General features: G+C 37.3%; 1 protein-coding gene across 1 annotated transcript in view; it reads left to right on the forward strand.

The window, feature by feature from the left end:
- The window catches only part of ccdc88c (coiled-coil domain containing 88C), a 54,143-nt gene that overhangs the window by 13,394 nt on the left and 17,087 nt on the right, over positions 1-23,662 (forward strand). The window contains exons 4-19 of the mRNA XM_042742694.1: positions 8,810-8,879; positions 11,472-11,530; positions 13,095-13,178; positions 13,272-13,412; positions 13,524-13,711; positions 13,931-14,012; positions 14,122-14,280; positions 14,605-14,751; positions 15,231-15,375; positions 16,471-16,643; positions 16,734-16,871; positions 16,972-18,042; positions 19,289-19,416; positions 21,711-21,852; positions 21,970-22,155; positions 22,269-22,430. Of these exons, the coding sequence (XP_042598628.1) occupies positions 8,810-8,879; positions 11,472-11,530; positions 13,095-13,178; positions 13,272-13,412; positions 13,524-13,711; positions 13,931-14,012; positions 14,122-14,280; positions 14,605-14,751; positions 15,231-15,375; positions 16,471-16,643; positions 16,734-16,871; positions 16,972-18,042; positions 19,289-19,416; positions 21,711-21,852; positions 21,970-22,155; positions 22,269-22,430 (3,075 nt within the window). The remainder of the gene's footprint in view (positions 1-8,809; positions 8,880-11,471; positions 11,531-13,094; positions 13,179-13,271; positions 13,413-13,523; positions 13,712-13,930; positions 14,013-14,121; positions 14,281-14,604; positions 14,752-15,230; positions 15,376-16,470; positions 16,644-16,733; positions 16,872-16,971; positions 18,043-19,288; positions 19,417-21,710; positions 21,853-21,969; positions 22,156-22,268; positions 22,431-23,662) is intronic.

Here is a 23,662-nt window from a genome sequence, read left to right on the forward strand (position 1 = left end):
CATGGTGCCAAACCCCCTCATGAAAGAAGAAAGCTATAGTGTTTACAACTGTGACGACGAGCACTTATCAGGATTAACTTAACACTGGATTTTCAAAAGTATGTGAAATATTTAAAGTTCGTGGCATAGAATCTTTAAAATATATATGAGAAAACTGCAGTTTACCACCAGTCAAAATATATACCTTCTGTTTGCACAGTTTCTTAAGAGTAAATTGTACTTTGAATTTCATTACCTCCATGATGTTTCACTACACAGCATGCATGATGTTAGGTGTGTAATTGACACTTAATCTGTGTATGTTATCATTCATGTGCCGCCTCAGAGAATGATGGGAAATGTAGGGTCTGTGACAAACTGGCTAAATAAGAAGTATTTTCTTCTGGATATTCCTCATCAACAGTAAACAAAAACTTCATAATTCTGACAAGACAACAAGTCAACAACCCCAAGTTTTGAACCTTACTTTTATGTTGCTGTTATACATTATGCGTCATCATCCTGCTGTTGTTTATAGACATAGTGCTCATTTTATATGATGTTTTTTGCATAAATTAGGTCATGGCTGAACCTGTATTGTTTTAAGGCAGATCTTTGTTTATGTGTCTCTATTGTTGGTCCTTGTTTTTGCTCCAGATAACTCCAGACTGAAGGTTTCTCTATTTATTAGCTGCCATATGGAGCAGTTCTAGCCTTCCACATGTCTTTGATGGACATCTGTTGCTTCCAAATGTGATACATGAAGCAAACATCGCCTCTGTGGGCCTCTGGTCAAAGATCAAGCTGTCTTTAAAAGGTAATGATTGAAACCCCCCCAACCAAGATCCTCTTGGTCAAGCCAAGAAGTCCCTTTTTCCTCTGCTGGGTTGTATTGTTAGTCTAGGCTGCTTGGAGACGGAGATCCCAGCATCTGAACATGTACACTGATTTGGTCCAGCTGCTGTGGTGGTCACTCTACCTCTCTGGAATAGGACAGAAGTGGGGGGAGGTTCCACTATAGGCTGCTTTTATTTAATGAAGAATTGGGGAAAAGAGGGAGGTGGTGTGGCACTCTAGGTCAATTAGAGTTGCCAGGGAGTCTGGAATGCCCCTTTCTCTCCCTTCTGTCCCTGCTGTTGCCCTCTGAGTCATTAAGAAGGGAAAGCTGATGTGTCCACACATACAGAGCCTGTAGGAATTAGGTTTCCATTTCTAAGCCACTTGTGTTTTGTACAAGGATTTAAGGGTTTTATTCTGAAGTTCTGTTTTCTTGGGTTTTAAAAAAGTTACCTACCTGAATCCACCATGTGTGCATTATGCTTTGCTGTTCTTTGTGATCTTACAGTGCTTTGTGGAGGTATCACAAAGGCTGTGCGATATTTGATTACAGGAAGTGGCGACATGGCCTCTGACTGATGTGTCACATGGCAGCAGTGCTCACCTGAACTCTTGCCCACTTGTTAGCTGCTGATATTAATGTTCCTCTGTTTGGACACTAGTTGATGTTTTGGTCTTTATGTGGTTTCCAGCTTTTATTATGACTCCCCACATTCTTCCATTAGAAGGTTGAATAGGGACTCAAATTGCACATCCTACATCAGAAACAATGTGACTGGAACTGCCATATTGTGTGTTGGGGGGGAAAGAACTAAAGGTTCAGTTCTAAACATGAAGAACAACAGAATTCCTTTGAAATGTCCTTCAGAGGGATGCACAAATTACTGGTTATTGGTCAGTGTTAAAGGGATACTCCACCCCAAAATGAAAATTTTGTCATTAATCACTTACCCCCACATTTGGAACGACATGGGGGTAAGTGATTAATGACAAAATTTTCATTTTGGGGTGGAGTATCCCTTTAAATTAAAAATGAAACGCTGCAAACTAAAAATAAGACTAGTTATTTTTAATGGTTCAAGGTGGCATATACTGAATAAAAATATGGATATTAAATGTAAGATTTTCTAAAGATTACATTTACATGATCAAATTATTAGTTTTATGAAAGTGTAATGTAATTAGTGTAATAAAATATGTTTGTCATACATCTAACTGTGAATGATTCTTCCATGTATATGATTCATTTTTTGACCTGGTAATGAAATGATCTTCTGGTGACGTATCAGTTGACAAAAATCTCTAATATCAGCTCATAACCAATACTATACCAAATTATGCATCCCATCTCATATGGTGTAGTTGCTGCTTAGTTTAAAAAAAAAATTACTTCATACTGTACATAGTATTTTTGGAGCTTTTGAAAACATGGCATTCTGACCATATAAAGAGCTGTTTGGGTTCTAATGTTGCCTGCTGTGTTTGGACAGGGACTCTGTGGATTGGGCTTTTTTAAAATCTGGCTAACAACATGTGAGTGTGTGTTCATGTACACAACTGTAGTCAGCGTGTGGTTTACTCCACACAAGAGTGAATATAGAACACTGGCCCACTGAGCAGAGACAGAAATGGGGCCACAATTTTGGTGAAATTGACCTTCACTTTCAATAATGCAAACAGGCATAAATAGACATAGACACTTTCTATATGAGTATGTTTACCACAGCCCTGGGTAAACATGTGGCATGACCTGGTCTGGTGAATTAGATATTGATCATTTGTGGGTTTCTCCATTGCATATTCAGTGAAGAACCCTCAGGCACAACTGCAATATGGGTCACTGTAACATAGAAGATCTCATCTGAAGAGGACCACCATGACCATTGATCAGCCCCTTTTTGGAAACAGTATAGCCTACTTATGGCAATTATTACTAGCCTATGCATTTGCCTCACTTTTCTCCAGTGTAAGATTAGAAAATTAAACTTTCACTTTTTCCCAGTTGCAAAGACACATTTACTGGAAACACATTTCTCAAAACGTTTAATACAAAAACATAATTTACCTGTGCAGACATATTTAAGTAATTTTAGTAAACCATTACAATATTCACATACACTCAAAACTGAACAATATGATGATTCATTTATTAACCATAATTAGTGAGTTTTAAAGTTTTTGAAGAACAGTTTTGAGGTACACTTTTAATAATACAATAACACAAATTTGTATTAATATTTTCTGAATATACTGTGTTTGTAGTTATAATTGCACCTTTTTTGAAGATGTGATTTTTCACTGCATGATTATTATTAGTGGTGGGAGAAAAGCTCGATGCATCGATGCATCGCGATTCGTTATCTAACGATCCAGAATCGATTCTCAAAAATTCTGAATCGATTCTGTGTTCAATTCAAATGCGAGCGCTGTCAAGACTCACGTGACCAAACAAAAAAGACGTTGATGGACGACCGTTCATATGCTGGTGAATTAGCTTCGTTTAAAATAAAATGGACAAACTACGACCTGCACCATCTCATTTAAAAATCGGATGTGTGGCAACATTTTGGATTTTCTGAAGACACCGAAGGTGTCGTTGATAAAAGCCATACTGTGTGCAAAGTCTGTAGCGCCAAATTCAAATATTTCGGCAACACGACTAACATGAAGAAACATATTACGCGGTTCCACTCAGAGCCTGGAGAAACAGCATTCTCTTCCAATCACGAACACTCCCGGTTACATTCAAAGGACCCTGGATCAAGTAGCAAAGCTTCCACCGAATTCTGAAAAGGCAAAACGAATTACCCGATCAGTGGCGGGTTTTATTGCCAAAGATCTGCGCCCGTACTCCGTTGTGGAAAACCAAGGATTTCGCACGATGTTACAGGTACTTGAGCCACGATACACTTTGCCCTCGCGTCGTTATTTTAGTGAGACGGCTGTCCCCGCACACTACAGTGAGTGTAAAGATCACATCTTAGAATCCCTAAGTAATACGGACAGAGTGGCAATAACATGCGATGCATGGACATCAATTACAACATAATCGTATGTCACTATTACGGCACACTACATTACAGATGAGTGGAAGCTTGCAGCTTGTGTTCTGCAAACGCGTGCTATGAGCGAAAGTCACACAGGTAATAATTAATTAAGAATCGTTTTGGGAATCGGATCGTTCCTCCCAGAATCGGAATCGGATCGAATCGTTAAGTGCCTTAAGATTCCCACCTCTAATTATTATGGCCAAAAGAATTCACGATTGGGATATTATCATTACCTGTAGAAATAAAAAAAAGTTATCAGTCAAATCTAACAGAATATTTACAGTATTATCACATGTATAAAAACAATATCAATTCTTTAAATATCATGTTTATCGCTACCACTTGTTTTCATATAAAATGACACAATTAAAATGTAAACAAATAAAAATAAAACTCTCAATGTAAATTTCTTTTAGTTTAAAAAAAATATGAAACCCATTCTAACGCACTCTACTGAGGTTCCTTAAACTGACTGTAATAGCATTGCAGTTACTATTGAATGGTTGCACTGTTATGCTGCAAAATAAATAAAAAGATTTTCAATCTGAAAACAATTTTATGGTTTAGTGAAATAAGCCTTCTGTGTAAGTTTGTTTATTGTCCAGTAGCAGGGACCTTCTCTTAAGAGTCTCCGGTTTCTCGTGTGAAGCATTCTTGTTTTTCCTCATTCCTGTGTCTGTGCTGGCTGCAGTCTCAGAATGGAACACAATGGCACTGAATACTGTTACTCACCTCTATTCATCTGAGCTTGGCCTATTCTAGTCATGGTTGTATTGTAATAAACACGAACGGTCATTTCGCTCTGAATTTATACCATCAATCCAAATATTTACTTGAATTTCTAATCCAAAATAACATCTGATATTGTGTAATTCGGCAGACGAGAATCTGTTAACGAAGCTTGATGTTCTTTGTGGCACTAAGCTTTGCTGCTCCACAGAAGTCAGTAGGAGAAGCGTGATTGGCAGATTGTGTCGATGCCAGAGCTCCATCACTGCTGTGCTATTGATTATTACTACTGGAGAGCAGTCCCTTTGCTGTCTCTTCCCCCACAGCCTTTTCTTCCTTCATCCTTTCATCTCGGATGAAGAGCTCTCTTTATCTTTGTTTGTTAATCAATACAGTCCCAGATTTCATGGGCCGAGTCCTTTAAGAATTGCACTAAACGTAAGATATTTTTGATAATTACTTTAAAATACACACAACCGCACAGAAGTTGTTTTTTTTTCCCCATATGCTCAGCCAGCCAACTTTTATTTTAACAAAAAATACAAGGGAAATTCTAACACTGTGATATTATTATTATTATTTAAATTAGGCCTGATTTCTATGTTAATAAATCTAAATTTTCAGCATATTTACACCAGCCTTCAGTGTCACATGTTTCTTCAGAAATCATTCTATTATGCTGATGCTTAAAAAACATGTCTCATCACTGTTCCACACAGCAACAGAGGAAAAGACCTCAGGAAACTTTCTATTCTGACCAGTTGCACAATGACTTTATGAGACATATGCCAAACCACTAGTTTTTGTGGATGTTCCTGTGGTGTAATAAAGCATGAATGTGCTGAGGTTATCTTTGTTGTCCTGATTTTACAGTGGAAAATGCCACTTGAATACTGAATGAGGTTTAGGCGGCCGGCAAAACCAACACTCCCATATTTCCTCATTGTGAAATCAAAATTGCCTATTTTTGCTTTGAGTTTCCTCCATTTTATAAAATTTTTGTGTTCCTTTAATAGTCATTTTGTTTTCAAAGGGCTTTAGAGAGAATATGTGAGTCTTTTAGCAAACGTTAGGTTGCATTGTGATATGGACACATGCCCATCAATAATTTACATCAGGCAGGTAGTTTTCAGTAAATGATGCAACTGCATGCCCAGGCCGGTGCTGTCTTGTTATTATCTGCTATGATGAAAAGTTATTTTGTTGTGTCATTACATTTCACACATCAATTCTTCCCTGTTTTGTTGTGTGTATTTGCAGTAGTTGCTACAGTTGTAATGTATCGGAAATGGTATAGGCACCTTAAGTTCCCTAAGCCCGTCTCTGTCAGACAAGAAGCGTTAACTGATCCTTCATCATCGTTTTTTCCATCCTCAGCTGTTAGTTGAAACAAGATACTAACGCTGGCACAAAAGCCTCCTCTACTTGCATATGACTCAAATCTAGTAATTAGCCTGCTTGAATTTAGCAGCGCAGAAATGATCCGATTAACTGGCAATTAAAGAATGAGGTGTTTATGGAGAGAACACATAACGTGACACTATTGTACACACCCCATCGCAGTGCAGCTGTCAAATCAAACACCTTAAAGAGAAGTTTTCCTCCTCTCAGGTTGAAACGTGCTCCTTTATGTAATTATACACAGCAGACTGGCTGTCAGTCAGAAACACTTAGTTTCTTCCCAGAGTGCTTTGCTTGTTCCATTGTGCATAGTTATCTCAGAATAGTCTTGCATCAGTGGTCATGAAAATACAGGTATGACAAGACTACTCAAGTGGATTTTAAGGTTTGTCTTGCATTTAGTGAAAAGAAATAAACATGAAGGTTTTTTACATGCTGATATGCAAAGAGAATGGTAGCTGATGTAACGGCTATGTATAAATGCATTGCAATATAATAGACTTGGAATAGAGTGAATTTCTGAAGAGTAGTTCACCAAAAAGGAAAACTCTTACCCAAATATTACTTCAAACCCGTATGACTTTATTTCTTTTGTATACGTTAAAAAGAGAAGTTTAGCAGAATGTTGATGCTGCTCATTTCCAAACAATGTTAGTCTATGCTGTCCATGGCTCTTGAACTCTTTAAAGGACAAAGCAAATTACAAACTGTAAAAATAGTCCATATGGCTACAGGTGCATCACTTTTTTTACAATTTAAATCCTTTTCAAGTTGATTTGATAATGAGGAATTTGATCTGGAGTTTCATGTGAGGGCAGTAGATTTCCACAGATTTTGTGTGACAGTATACAAAATTATTATTTTTTGCCCACAAAATTTTGCCAAAAGTAGATGACGGCAAATTTCATCAAAATTGCACTAATATGACCACACTTTAAGGATGATTTGTTGGTACAATATTGTTTTTTGTTCAGCATTGGAATTTTTTATATTTTCGTATCATTTTATGTTGGATATATGTATTTTCCATTATTTTATATTTAATTGTATATGCTCATGTCAATATTTTTAGTGTTTTTTTTTTTTTTTCGATTACCTTTGCCATGACCTATCATCTAAATCTCAAAAAGTTAATAGTTCATATTAATATTAATATATTATTGACATATTAACACTAATAATTTAATATTACCAATGACAGTGACATTTAAATAACTGATCATATTTTTTTTATTTAATAAACAAAATTTTACAGAATTTTAATATTGTTCAGTTATCATCTATAAAAATAATGAATCATTTATATTGGCAAAAATTTATATCAGTGCAGACTAGCTACTGATTATGAATTTAAGCCATTATTCTCTGAAAATCCCTCCATCGTAGTTTACAAATACATTTCTGCTTGCATATATTTAAATGAAGCATGAAGATGGTTTGTACCTATTATGATGTTCATAATATCAGAAGATATAAGTTCTCATGTCATGCATCTCATAACAATTCAAAGAGTTTGTCAGCCAATTAATCTGTTTATCACTAGAAAACATTAAAATTGATTTATTGAAAGTGGCTGTAGAACTCTACATATTTGTGGACAAAGTAGAACATAAAAGAGAATTTTGGGTTTGGTACTTCTGAAGTATTCTGAAGTATTCTCAGTGTTTGTGAATGAGCATGTGTGAGAAGACAGCAGTGAAGAAAGGAATGCTCGCAGGCCTCTGTTTTGACAAAGGCAGTGTGGTCTGGCCCCAGCCTCAGCTGGGCTGGCTCTATTATACTGGATGAGGGTCGCGTCTCCGTTGGTCTCTGCACACAAAGACCTCCCATGGGAGTCACTCCTCTGAGAAGGGGATGGAGTTGTCAGCAGGGGGTCCGGGACTGATGATGTCAAATGGGATAGCACACTTTCTCATTAGCTGTGTAGCCATGCGTTTGGGTGAGAGAGTGTGTCCATTTGCTTACAGCAATGCTTCGGTTTGTTGAATCTAGGGATGTGCAGAACTACATATTTTAAAGATTGAATAGTTAGTGGGCTGCCTGTATAATCAGACTGGTTTACGCAAGATTTTTTTTCATTCAAAAACAGCCAGAAGAACCACAGTGGAATGGAAAGGAAAAAAATGGACTCTACATGGGTTTTTAAATCTTGGACTATTTTTAGTCATTATGGAATAGTAGGAAAATGTATGTAATATAAAACTACAGTAATGTTTTATGTCAAAAAAAAGCTTTATGTACTTATATGGATTCCCCTCATGATCTGTGGGAAAGTTTTCAGAAATGGTTCAGAAAAAAATAGTTTCTTGTCAGTTGCACAGAAACAATAGGTCAAGTATGTAATTCTGTCAGTGATTTCAGTGCTCTTATCTAAGTGTGTTTTGGAATGAAGGGTTTGGTCAGCTGGACCTGTTTGGTCTTGTCCTTTGTGTACTTTGCAGAGCTTAGTTACCCTGGAGGCCATTGTGGCTGAAGTCAAGTCCATTTGTACATGGGCAAACCTACTGTAGCTCATATTTTGCCCGTATACTGGAATTTGATGTTTCCCACCCAAGACATGCCTTGTCTGGGACTGCTAACGTTTCCCATTTCCAGTTTGATTTCCTGCCTGTCTGTTTGTTAGTAGGCATTTCCTGTTCCCACGTTACCAGCGACCCTGTTTTAGGTCCTCTCATCCATCTCCCCTGGGCTGGCTGCCATCTTGAACCATGCCGTCTTCGCCACTCACTGTTGTCTTTTTGTGGTCAAAAGTTTAGGGTGTCATCACAGTTGTCTACCTGTTTACAGTGAGCATGTTTTCTGTTTTCTCCCAGGAGCATCTTCAGCAGCTCATCCTCATGAACCTGCCCAATGTGCTGGCCATCGCCAAGGACCCATTATCAGGTATTGCTCATATATTGTAAATAAGCCACTAGATCAATCTGCAAAACAGGTGTCTTTCCAAAAAATTTTAAGTGAACTTTTAAATTCTGTCAGACATGTAATGTGTTAAGAAAATGTTAATTTAAAATAAAAAAAAAAAAAAAAAAAAAAAAATATATATATATATATATATATATATATATATATATATATATATATATATATATATATATATATATATATATATATATATATATATATATATATATATATATATATATATAAATAAAACTGGAATACATGTTAGGATACATGTACTGTATACCTTCATAAAGCTAACAGGGTTGATGGTATTATAGTTTAATTGGAAATTAGGCGTATAAGATCTAAAAAATATATGTAAGATTCTTTTTAGAAAAATAATTTAATCCTGGTGTTTCTACAAAATCCAGTTGTCAATTCTCAACTAACAAAATCCTGGTAACAGGGTTGACATTTTAGTTTTGACAAGATTATTCCCTTGAAAAACCTAACAAGACATAATAAAGGGATACTTTAACGCCTAGAAGTATTTGCTTGTTGAAAAGGTGATGATGCCTTTATGACAAAAAATGTTTTTTGTTTATCAAATAGTTTACTGTATTAAAAGGGGGAAATATGGTAGTAACAGGGTTGATTCATAACCCGAAGACAGAATGTCTTAAGAAAATAAATAATTGTACTTTCATATAATTTGTTTTTATCAAAACGTGCAAGAAGAAATTGGAAAAAAAGGAGGAAAAAAACTACTTTTTGTTTAGAGAATGTTTATATTAATGTATCATAAAAGTTAACATCAGCTATTCATTGCTTCTTATCATTGCTCATACTTCAATTTTCCTTCTATTTGTATCAGTTGCTGTATCTTCACTATAGTCACTATAAGTCATCTACTACCACGTTTAACTGTGCCCCAAAGCAAAACGTACACCCTGCTGAACAAACACACACACACACTTCAGCCTTCAGAAACACCCTCTCACCTTCAGATACGGGGTGTGCGGGGAGGGTTCAGGGAAGGAAACACGTGCTGTGGACCTTGTAATGGCAGGAGGAAAGGAGAAAGGCTGGAGGAAGCTTTTTGGGACCAAACCCAGGCCTGAGCGCTGACTTTAGATCCTGCTGTTGACAGTAGAGAACAGCTATGTCGGAAATCATGTCTGGAGCTAAGATCAATTATACAGTTTCTTGAGTCATTATACAAAAAAAATTATTGTGTAGAATTCTGGAATGCTTGCTTTCAGAATCAAGTAATAAAATATGTAAAATTAAAGATTTAATTAAATGAGATGTAGAAAAAATGCTGAATTTAACACACTAAATTTGACAATGTTGTTAGCTGATAAATTTCAGAATGGCCGAATGTTAGTTATATGTAAGATATCACTACTTGTTTAAAATGTGACAGAGTTATGCTAAACTTCTATTTGTACTGTAAGGTAAATTCGTATTTAAATTTCTTTTATATTAGGTGACCCTGACACCTGATCACTTCCGCACGTCTTCTCCAAAATACACATGGTACAGTGGATAACAGGCCTTTGTTATATTGAGGTGTGATTCTGAAATTTATAAATGTGCATAGACCAGATTTTCTTCTCTGCTCATGGTTGATGCATTATAATGCTTTTGCATATACAAAAATAACCCTTATCATAGCTATGGAGTCTTTTTCTGCTTGCGATAGGTTATCAAAACAGTCTGAGATTCCGTGTTTCTCCTAATACAGCACTAGTTTATGTCAGCACATATTTGTTCAGAAGGCTATGTGTGACCACATTTTTGTTATTAAATGCTAGGAAGTAATGTTGTCAGGAAAAAGTGGCTGTATTATGAATTTATTTCCCCTTCACAGATGATTTAGTAAGGCTTGACATGTTTCAGGGTGGGTTTTGTGTGTGTTTCTTATCTTACGTTACATACTCTATGTTTTTACATTAAGCTTCACTTGTAATGGACAATGGAGTGTTTTCCCCATGGCTCCTCCTCTGCTGTGTGTGTAAAGGGGGTATGCTGTAGGGTGGGGAGGCTTTGAGCGGCAAACGATCGCTATGGCGACGGCACCCCCACACCCAATCCATTCTCTCCAGAGTATTTATTAGTCTAAGACTGCCAGATGTAAACAAACACACTAGTACACAGACACAAGCTTCAAAAAAGTAATTAAAAATACCTTTGTCTCAAAGGGTTTGTGTAATTGTGAAAAAGTTGGTGTGCTTTGTAATGGTGTGTGTGTCCTAAGTTTTAAATGGTAAGAATACACTGCCTGCATGTGAATGTTTGTTTAATTTAATGGTTGAAGAAAGAGAATATCTTTCTTAAATCCTCTCTTCAAGGTGTATGGCTCAGGTGAAACTGCTAGAGCGATATTTAAACAGTGATGGCATTGACCATTGATCATTTAGGAATGTGGGACCATAAAAAAAAAAAAAATCACTATGTCTGTCTTAACTAATGGTGTCTGCTAGAGTTTTTGTATCCGGTTCCTCTTTTTAGCTAAAAGTAATGTTTATTTCTTTCATTTCTGTATCATATTTTCAGTTCTTGTGATTTCTAACCATTTCAATCCCTCAGGTAAAAGCATGGAGGAGGTGAAGAGACTGCTGTTGCTGATACTGGGCTGTGCTGTTCAGGTAAACTGATTGAACTAGCAGAGATCCCCAACCCACATTTTAACACCATGCCTGGGCATGCCTCTGCTTTTCCAGAGAAAAATGAACACATGCTCATTATGCTACAAAATAAATCATTCATCCAGATATGTCTCAGAGAAGTCAGCACAGATTATTAGGTTGGATTTACTAAGATGTTTTTATGTCTCCTCCTTTTCGCGGGGATTGTTCCTCACATGTTAGTTCTGCACAGGCCTGTTTCTTTTACACTTTTAGCCCCATCTCTAGCTGTTTTTTTCCTGTTCTGTGAATAGATAATAAACAGCTCACATTGATTTAAAGCCTTAAACTTCACAGTGTAACATTTGCCCGTTGATTTGCTTGCTGTTCAGAGTCTCTTTGAGCTGGTCTAATCCTGCACCATTGCTTCCTCTCACAGTATTCCAGTCACAAGGCACACAACTCAGTCTTTATCCTGTTTGAAAGTATCTCCGGCAATCTTTTATTCAAAGAGGGGCTCAATCTCTGACTGAATTCCCACTCTTTCATCTGTACCAGCAGTTTATTTGACTATTCACCATTAAGGCATAATAAATGAATTCATGGGCAAAGTTGATTTCATTAAAACACAAAATAGATATTTCTTTATGTGATATGGATTGTACAACATCTGTGGTAGTCTTAAACTGTAACTCTACTCTGATTATTTTTCCTCCTCCTCTTTCATTTGTTTTTATAATTCATCTTTGCCATTCCTTTTCCTATCCTTTCCTCTTCCCTTACAATTTCCCATTTCCTCTCCCCCTTCTGCTTCCTCTTCACTTTTCTGTTCTTTTCCTTTCCCATCCTTTTATCTTTCTTTTCCTCATCTTCATCCTCCTTCCCTTTTTGGTTCCTTCCTCTTCCCTTTTCCTTTCCCCTGTTTATTCTCCTCCCATTTCCTTTCCCTTTCATTTTCTTATCTCTTTCTCTTCCCTTTCAATTTCCCTTCCTCTTCCTGTTTGTTTTTCTGTTCCTTCTACCTTTCCCTTTTCCATACTTTCCCTTCCGATTTTTTTCTCCTCTTTCCTTTCTTTCTTAATCCTCCCTTTTCATTTCTTTCATCTTCCTTTTCTTGTTCCTTCCACTTCCTCTTTCTCTTTGCTTTCCCCTTTCCCATTCTTTCCCTTCTTCCTCTTTCTCCTTAATCCTTTCTTTCTTCATCCTCCCTTCTCAATGCTTTCCTCTTCCTTTTCCGGTTCCATCCTCTTCCTTTTTGCTTTTCCGTTCCTTCAACTTTCCCTTTTTCCATACTTCCCCTTCCTCTTCTTTTTCCTCTTTTCCTTTACCTTCTTTCTTCCTCCTCCCATTCAATTATTACCTCTTCCTTTTCCCATGCCTTCCCCTTCCTCTTCTCTTTTACATACCTTTCTCTTCCTTTTCTGGTTCTTTCCCCATCCTCTTCCCACTCTCATCCCTTCACTTCTCCATCATGTTTCTCATCCTCTTCCCCTTTCTTTTTTCTTTTTCTATCCTCTCCGCATCCCTTTCCCCTTCTCTTGCCATTCCTTCCACTTTTCCTCATTCTCTTTATTTCTCCCAACAGTGTGATCGTAAAGAAGAAATGATTGAGAAGATCAAGCTGCTTGACATTGAAACACAAGCCGCCATTGTGACGCACATTCAAGAAGTGAGCTTCCCTTGATTTCGGCCAATAGCTTCTTAAGTATATCATATATATATAGAACTTGTATTTGAGGTGCAAAATCCCTCGTGATTGCAGGTAACTCACAACCAGGAGAATGTTCTGGATCTGCAGTGGATGGAAGTGGGGGAGGTTCCTGCTGAGCAGTTGGACCCTCTGTCTCGGACCATGGCCTTTCACCTACGCAAACTCATAGACGAGCGGGATGAGTCTGCTGAGGTTTGCCGATCAGCAACAGCAATCATCTATTTGTTAGGAAGTAGTACTAAACTTCCTCAAGCCATAGATCATTACTGATTGGATGCTGACAGGTCTGTTTTGTGTCATTAGCTGATCATAGAGCTGACCCAGGAGAGGGACTATCTTCAGTCCCAGCAGCCTTCCAGTCTCTTGGGCTTTCCCAGCCCTGAGCACACATCTCTATCCCCCATCACCCTACTGTCTAAAGAAGATCGACAGCATTTAGCTGTCGAGCTGGCTGACACAAAGGCCAAACTCCGGCGTTCCCGCCAAGAGTTGTAAGTGTGTTCTCTACAGTTACTACTTTTTCTTTTAATTGTTTTTAGTCAGGATTCAAACTTCATTGGGATGGCTACCTTCACTGACAGCCTTAGAGCTGTCAAAATAAAATTCCTACTTCTGACTCTTATCAGCTGTCCCGATAATTAAAAAAAAATCCCAAATATGGTCGTCCACTAGTGCAGCCTATCAATGTTGTAAGTCTTTGCTCTCTACAGGGAGGAGAAGACCGAGCAGTTGATTGATGCCAAGAATGAGATTGAGCGCATGGATGCAGAGATCCAGAAACTCAAGCAGGAGGTATCATTTCAAGTTTTCTTACATTCACACTTCACATGGTTGACTCAAACTGGGAAACACTTTACTGAGCTTCAGAAAACTATCTTCTGCTGTGTTTGTGTGTGAGTAGAACGTGCAGTTGCTGGCTGAGGCACGTTCGGTGCGGGCGTACCGTGATGAGGTGGATGCTCTGAGGGAACGTGCTGGAAAAGTGGATCGCCTGGAAACCGAACTGGCTCGCTTCAAAGAGAAGCTAAATGATGTCCATTTCTACAAGACACGCATAGAGGTAACCTCTCACCAACCTATATTACATTTCCATTTTAATGACTTCAGCATTGTATAAAAAACAGAGCCGGACATTTTTGACATTATCTGGAAAAAATCAGAAGGGTTGGTTTCTTCATGAGGTGACTGATGTACAGCTGCATGCTGAGGGCTCCTGCTGCTTTTATTTCTCAGATATAAAGCCTCAGGTGTCCGCTGAGGCCCTGAGCTGTCACTGACAGCCCCCTGACTCTTTCAGTCTGCTGTCATCATCCTCTCTATCCCTTTTGATCTCTTCTTTTTGTCCATCTCTTCATTTTTCTCTCTCGTGTCTCTTTATGCACAGGAGCTAAGAGAGGACAATATGACCCTGCTGGAGACAAAGTCCATGCTGGAGGAGCAGCTTGCTGCGGCCAGGGGGCGCTGTGACAAACTACACGAACTAGAGAAAGAGAACCTCCAGCTGCGCTCCAAATTGCATGATATGGAAATTGTAAGTGTTAAGGGAAATTATTTTGGAGGTGTGTATATGCATCTGTATTGAGAAAGTTAATCTTTATGCAACTTACAATTTAAATTTTGATTCACAATGTGATTACACTTGGCGGGGTTTGTAATGTAGGGGCAATAAAACATGCTGTAGACCTAGTTGATTCATTTCCAATGTATGTGGTATGTAGCTTTGATACTTGATACTTTAGGGTTCTTTGGAACTGACTACAGGAATGCCATTGTTCCGTCAACTGTGGGTGGAAGCATGCATTATGTAATGTCATATTGCTGACTTATTTTGGTTTAAACAAACTAAAAAAAAAAAAAAAGCCTGTTCATATTGACTACCAACCTTACCAGACTTTTTCAAAAGATTTTTCTGAAACTGAATCATTTGAGAAAACATCACATTGAATCTCTGAATGAGTACTCTTTTCCAGCACAAAGTATATGATTTTTCCTGTTTTATATGTGGTTTAGGACAGGGACAGTGATAAGAAACGTCTAGAGGAGTTGCTGGAGGAGAACATGTTGCTGGAGATCTCTCAGAAGCAAAGCATGAATGAGTCGGCTCACCTTGGCTGGGAACTGGAGCAATTGGCCAAGAACAATGAGGTCAATGAGGGTGAGTCCACCACAGCGCTTTCAGACAGAAGCTCAGTTTAAAACCTTCTGAGACAGTCTCTTTACTCTTGAACTTTGTGTTTTTAATGCTAACCCAACACCGACTGGTTTAGAGAAAACAGTATAAAGAGTGAAATTTGGGTCATGTGCTGATGGCCTATTTTCTGTTTGTTGCTTGTTTAAGAACCCATCCCAATGCAAATATATTGCCAACAGAGAATCTTGCCGTTTTGTTCATGCAAAGTGAACAAATGCTCTTTTGCTACTAATAGAGATTTTGAACGTGAAGTTTCTAAAAAGATTGAGACGGCACAAATGGGAGATTTTCGGAGTTGATTAGCACTAAGTCAGTGTTGACTTTAAAACTGGTTCCTGAAATATCTCTACCCTCAGGCTGTTTGTAAGCCGTTAGGTGTGTATACGTTTTGTTTCGATGTTACAGTGAATGCACAGGTGACTCAGCATCTGTCTGCTGGATGTTTGCCACTCATACTGCTCAAATCTCAAATGAGTATAAATACTAACTACATAAATACAATATAATATATGCAAAATACAGTAGTCAACATTTGAAGTGGATCAAAACCTTTCGACCCGTTTCGGCGCATTTCCCTTTAAATGATAATGAGCTACTGCTCACCCCGCCCTTCTCTCCCATTCTTGCATTAAAGTCACCATTCTTACTCATGCAGTTTTAAAATACATTTGTAAATGACTTATTAGTCATGTGTGGCACTGCCAAGACACATTTAAGTTTTAAGAAACAATATAAAGATTATAGCTGATAAATATTTATAGTTAAATATATAGTTGATAATATAAAGAACCTGTTTTTGAGATTTTCAGAGTACAAAAGGTTTGATTTAATACCTTTACAGGGGGTTCAAAATCTCATACTATGTTAACAACAAGGGATTTAACATCTAACTAAATGTACCATTATTTATTTATTATCAATTATAATAAATTATTGGTAGATCTTGGAGCTGTTGTACTTTTAGTTAAAAGGGCACAATCTGTGGTTGATGCCCCTCATCTAGTCTGGTCAATATGTAATAAAAAGCTATATTGTTTTTTTGGTCATCCACTACTACAGCCCGTAAGTCATTCGTGTTTGAGCTGAACGAGACAGCATCCAGTCGACTATTGAAGCTGGAGAAGGAGAACCAGTGTCTTCAGAGCAACATCCAGGAGTTAAGAGAGGCCTCCATTAACATGGAAGAAGGTCAGCTGGAACTGGAAAGAGAGAATCAGAGCCTCAGCAAGAAGGTACATCAAATTTCTGCATTTCCTTTAAATGTTAACTGAGAGCCAGAATATTGAATACTAATGAGATCTCTTCTGTGTTGTGTGTTTTAGTTGGAGTGTCTGCAATCCCAGTTGGACCAGGAGAAACAGACAACTCAGGGCATGGAGAACCTTAGAGAGGAGCTGCTGAAGGAGAAACAGAGACTGGAAAAAACTCTAGAGACAATCCAGGCAGATAAAGATAGACAGGTGAACATTTAAAGAAAGAAAGCCCATGATAATCAGAACTTTATATGAATTATTCATTCATAAATGTTGTTTATTTGTATATGCGTGTGTGGCCTATTAGATCTCAGAATTGGAGCAGGAGAAAGAGCACCTGACCCAGGCTGTGAACTCCCTCAGGAAACGTGCTCAGGTGAACAGCGAGGCGCGTGTGAGGGAGGTGGAGACAGAAAACCGTGTTCTCCATCAGACCATCTCTGAAACTGGCAGTAAACTGGCTCGTCTGGAGGCTGATAAACGACAGGCGACTAAAGAGCTCGACTCTCTCCGTGAACGAGGAGAGCACTGTGAGGAGTTGGAAAGGGAGGTAACACGTCTGGAGCGAGTCCGAGAACAGCTACAGAGGGAAGCTGCCTCCTTGAAGATTGGCAGCGAACGCGCCGAGGCCCTGGAGCGTGAGAACGCTGCTCTGGAACAGGACAATCGGCGGCTGAAGAAGCTGGCTGACACGGCACAGAATGCCAGCCTGCGCTTGGCTACCCTGAAGAAGGATCACCAGCAACTTGAGGAGGAGAATCTGGAGCAGCAACGTGCCTTGGAGACCCTGCGGCCGGCTGCCGCTCGCCTGTCTCAACTACAGCAGGAACATGCCGAACTAGAGCGGGAACACGAGGAGATGTGCCGCACTCTGGAGGAGCTCCGCTCCCAGGCCAAGAGAAGCGAAAGACTAGAGAAAAACTACAGCAGTCTGAGCCAGGAAAACCAACGGCTCCAGCAGACCCTGGATAACAGCGCCACCAAGATTCAGGGTCTAGAGGGCGAGCTGAAGCAGAATGAGGCAGAGATGAAAGATCTGCGGCGAGAGTTGGAGGGGTTGAGGCAGACGGTGTCATGGGGGGAGGCAGTGGAGAAAGAGAAGAGAGGAATGGAGCAGGAATTGGGCCAAGTGGAGAAGGAGAAGAAGCAGCTGGAGAAGGAGACACGTAGGTTGAGGCAGCAGTTGGAGGTGAAGGAGACAGCGCTGGAAGAGAACTGCCTCAGGCTGACCAGCATGGAGAAAGAAAGCACGGCTCTCAATAAAGAGTTGGGCCGCCTTAAAGAGGCTGCAGGGAGACTTAAAGAGCTGGAGAGAGAGAACAAAGACCTGCAAAAACAGGCCACCATTGATAAGAAGACTCTGGCCACACTAAGAGAGGTATGACACATTTAGAATGAATTAATTACATATAAGATAGTCCATAAGGAAGAAAGGAAACTTGGTCACACTTTATTTTAAGGTCCAATTCTCACTTTTAACAAACCATTAACTGCAACTTCTGCCTCAATAAACTCCCGATTTGTTGCTTATTAATAGTAAGTGAGGTAGTTGTTAAGATTAGGTGTTGTGCAGGATTAAGGATGTAGAATATGGTCATGCAGAATAGGTATTAATAAACAGCCAATATGTAAATAATAGGCATGCTAATAAGCAACTAGTTAATAGTGAGAATTGGTCCCTATACTAAAATGTTATCAAAATCTTTCAAAAAATTGTATTTGAAGTGTAATTTTATTTGAAATGTTTTGTAAATAAAACATTTTCAAGAAAAGTTTCAATTAAATTACTTTAATATGTCAAATGGTGTCACCATCAAGTAAAAATGAATCATTATTATAAAATATAAAAATAAAATAAAAAAATGTATTTGTATTTTAAAAGTAGGGCTGTCAAATTGATTGATCATAATTAATCACCATCCAAAATGAAATTTTGTTTTTACATCATACATGTGTGTGCTGTGAAGATATATATTTAATATATAGCTATATACATTTAAGAATTGTAGTATATTTTTATATTGATATGTAATACAAATCATATTCAAATTAACACACACACACACACACATATATATATATATATATATATATATATATATATATATATATATATATAGTATATGTTTGTGTGTGTAAATATTTCTTAAATATATGCATGTGTGTGTATTTATATATACATATAAATATACACGCCGCACACACATATTATGTAAACACAAACTTTTTGGATGAGATTAATCACGATTAATCTATTGGACAGCCCTAAGAATTAATATCATAAATGTTATGTTTTTGAAGAGTTGCATCACACATTTTACAATCTGAATTAACCTTGCCTTTTTATAAAAAAGGTCAGATTATCTGATATATTGAAGTCACAATGTATTATTAATTAGAGATGATTTCTTATGTATTATGTTGTAAATCAGAGTGAAACAGATGATCAGTGTGGTGTTGATTGGATGGAAGCAGATCTGAATGCAAGCTTGCAGTTGATTTTATAATAGGGGGCAGGATTAAGGTAGACTAAATGATTGTCATCAGAGACCTATTATGTCTATTTACTGGAAGATCAAATTATGACATTTGGATGAAACATTTGGTCATGTTTTGTTGAGCAGGAGCTGGTGAACGAGAAACTGAGGGTGCAGCAGCAGTGTAATGAACTGGAGAAGCTGAGCCACGAGCTGGAGAAGATCGGCTTGAACCGAGAGAAACTCTTACAGGAAGAACACAGCTGTGAGGACAAGTGAGTGAGATTTTATTATTAAGAAAATTATCAGTCATATCTTTTATCAGGTTTAGGGTTCATTGCTAGTTTGTAAGCACAAAGTGTTATAAGATCCTATAAAGTGTCTTGTTTGTTTAATGTGAACGCTGCCCTCTGAAAGGTGTAGCAGGTGAGGTGTTGCTAAAGATGTAGATGTGTTTGTTTCTGTCTCAGATACTTTACACCATCACCACTCGTCTCCACTCTGTCTGTTTTCTTCTTCTGGAAAGTGTTGGGATTAACATGTCATGAGTAACAATAGGATTAATTTTTGTCAGTGAGGATAAAGTAACACATTACATTTTGAAAGTACACTGTACACAAAAAGTGAGAAAGTGTGTAATGTAAAACTAACATACAACCTCCTGTGTAATAAATGAGTTTTATTAGGAGAGTTATGCAAAAAGTAGAGTTTCCCCAACACTGTTCATTGCTTTATAAGTCCAAGTGCATGCTATCTTTACTATAGTGTGTTGCAGTGCTCTAAACTCTTTACATTATTGTGGTGAGAAGGAGGTTTTCTGTGTGTAGTGGTGTGTTTATAATCATTTCTTTCATATTGAGGCCACAGTATGAAGTAATTACAGGCCTGACTCCAGTTTGATTAGTTTTCTCTGGAAAGTTCCCTATAGAGAGAGTTCAGTAGTGAAGTATTCATCTTTCTCTATAAGGAAGTAGACTCACTCCCTCTATCCCCCACCTTTAACCCTTTATTGCAGTGAGTGTGACAAGTGGCATGTATTTGTAAGTTAGATCAAAAGAAACAAACGTGACTGAATGTGTGCTGAAACATTTCTCACCAGCTAATAGTGTCATAAAACGCTAGCTGTCGCTAATCACTTAATGTTTGAAGACGTTTACTACCAACGGTCACATTCCACTGTGCTTAGTAATCCATCCAAGAGAGTGTCTGTGTCTGTTGGTGTGTGCATGCATGTTTCTATTAAGAATGATATTAAATTTTTCCTTTAAGTATTGCAGTGTTGATATTGTTAACCAAAACTATTAAAATTGGTTTGTTGAAAATAAAATACAATATAAATATTAGATGAAAAAACCTGAAAAGTACTAAAATCACTGACAACGAAGAACAAAAAGTAATAAAAGTGACAAAATCTTGCAACAAAATGAGTAAAACATAAAATGATAACTGAAAATACAATTAAAAGCCAATTTAAAATACTATAATAGTATATAAATAATACTAAAATAATACTATGGATATTTTCAGCCCTTTTTAAATTAAACTTCCTTCTCTTAACTGTCACCGTCCCTTGGTGCTCTTTTTTTTGTCCTTTTTCTCTATAAAATCTTTTAGTAATCATCATCAAATTATATATCATTTGAAAGCTAAGAAGCCCAAGATTAATCCTGTGAAAACCATTTTGAAATCGTACATTGCGTTACAATGCAAATGGTACCTTAAAATCTTATGGTGGTCTCCTCCCCCTTAGTGGGCATTGTCAAGTGTCATATTACAAAATGCATTACGGTCTTTTAGAATCAAAACTTTTTATAATCTTGGCAACAAACATATCACTGGAAAGGTCTGAGTCTCAGGATTCCATATTTGGTGGTTATTTTGAGATAGAAGTCAAATTGATAGAGAAATGTAGAGAGAAATTTATTAAACAAAATTCAAAGGAGTTTTGATGGCTCCCAGTGGCTGTTTGTGGTACAACGCACATAAAATAAAATCTCACAGGAACCTCAATTTTTTTTATATCAACTTCAAATTTGGTACATACCTTATTTAGACACAAGGCTTTAATTTTATACCAATTTTAGAGTAAAACCTGTTATGTAAAATATTTATAATAAATAAAATAAAATGAATATAGCGTATTTTATTTACAGTATGTATATGTATATATATATAACTTTTTTTTTTTTTTTTTTTTTTTTGAAGTGACCTACTACTTTGTCTTACTAAAGCTAGTTTTGTTATATTTTAATGTATCCTAAAGATACACAATTTAATATTTTTTACAGCTTAATTAGAAATTACCTTGATACAAAAAGCTTCTTTAGAGGACAATGCCACAACTAAGGGACAGTCATAATATGTGTAAAAATTCACACAATAATTTATAATGGTATGTTTATTTCCTGTTACTACTTTACATATCTGAAACGGGGGTTATGAAAAAAAAAACAGTTTATTGCTACGGCTAATGTAATGACTGATGACGACGTATTTGATTTTTCAGATTCTGATTCTCACAAAGGTTGAACATTGTAACATACTGACCTTCCACTTTCTCATCCTTCAGTAAATATAAGATCCTGGAGACAAAGATTGAGTCTGCACTTAAGAAGACTCTGGAGCTGAGAGAGGAGAAGATCCAGAGCCTGGAATCTCGGCTGGAGGAGAGCAGCAGCTTAAACCAGCAACTTCGCACTGAACTCACCACCGTATGTTCACACTTTCTCAAACTACAAACAATGAAAGCTGGGGAGAAAGCGAAAGGAGGTCTCTGAATTGTTACATCTAACGTCAGACACAGTTTTGTTGTGATCTGTCCTCACCAGGTGAAAAAGAACCTGGAGGCCCTCAAGCAAAGGCAAGAGGAAGAGGCGGCACACTCTGAGATCTCCCAGCAGTCTTTGGGGCAGGATAGATGGAGCCCAAATAAAGAGAAGTGGGAGACTGAGCATAGGGAGACCACAGCCGAACTGCTCAAACTGAAAGACCGACTAATCGATGTTGAGAAGAATGTAAGACGACATTACATTCAGCCTTGTGGATTTTTCTTTAAATTAAACTTGAAGACTTTGAATACTCACTTGTTTGTTTGTCTATTAACATTATCCAACTGTGACCTCCCCAGAATGCTGCCCTGCAGACAGAGAAAAATCTTCTGAAGGAGCAGCTGAAGCAGTTAGGTTCCCAGAATGCACAGCTCAACGCACAAACACTAGCTCTGCAGAAACAGGCAGCGTCCTTACAAGAGCACAACACCTCTCTCCATAAAGAGACTGCTAAACTACAGGTACAAAAATAGCATTTTGACCATGTTTTACTTTTCTGTGGACCTCATACGTATGCCTTCTAGTAGTTGTTTGAAAAGAACATAGCCTCTAACAAACAAATTACAAATAGATATAATATAGGTAATGCACATGGTCAAAGATAAGACATTATTTGTGAATAACGACATGATGCAATTATCTGAATTTGTCTTTTACAAATTTTGAAATTGTCCTGCACATGGTCCATTGAGCCTCATGAGATTTTGAGAGTGTACAGCTGATCAGTGCTTTTAGATCTCCAAAAATATCTGACATTGTCAGACACATAGAAATGATTGACATGACCACTGCTTAGCAGGGTCAGCAAATACCCTAAGAGAACAGGCGAGGAAGCCTCTTCTGTTTTTTGGCTGTGTAAGGGTCTTTAGTGACATGAGAAAGCAATTTTGTGACCTCAAGGACTAAATAAATGACAGGTGTGATGCTTTTGAGGAGGATTGACAATTTCAACTGTTCACCTCTGACCCATACAGCAAGAAAGACAGTTGCTTTTCAAGATTAAAGGGATTGTTTGCCCAAAAATGTCAGGTCATTCCAAACCCCTGTGAAATTCTTTACTACAAGAAATACAAAGATTTTATTTCATTTCATTACATGAAATACATCTGGAAATTTTAAACAGAATTTTAATCTCTTTTAAAACTAGATTTGATCAAGTGGTATTTACCAGATGTCGCATAGGTCATACAAGACTGACTCATGCATTTTAGCTTGAAGGTGAAGACCCTACACAATGCATGTTTTGCAAGATTCCCCTTTCTGTCAGACATATTTTATTGGACTGTCCAGCTTTTAATGTATGTAGGAAGTGAAGTCACTTAAAGAGTTATTTAGTATAATTTTGCCAGAAAACGGTTTAGAATTTTTATCATATATTAATGTAAAAAAAATCTTGTGTAATATAACTTGTGTTTGTTTGTGTGCTAAAAATATACTACTACTATTGCAAATTAATTTTCCAAAAAAATATCCCAATAAAAATACATACCATTAAAAAAAAACATAAAACAAAAATACAAAACAATTTTATTTTATTTTATTTTATTTTATTTTATTTTATTTTATTTTATTTTATTTTATTTTATTTTAGAGTTTAAAAAAAACTTTTTACCAGATTTTTTTTTTTTTTTTTAATATTTGATGTGAGATTATGAAAGCTTAAATTATACAAAACAATAAATCATCAATAAAT

This window comes from Cyprinus carpio, chromosome B17 (genome assembly GCF_018340385.1).
Source record: "Cyprinus carpio isolate SPL01 chromosome B17, ASM1834038v1, whole genome shotgun sequence".
In the NCBI taxonomy this organism is placed as follows: domain Eukaryota; kingdom Metazoa; phylum Chordata; class Actinopteri; order Cypriniformes; family Cyprinidae; genus Cyprinus; species Cyprinus carpio.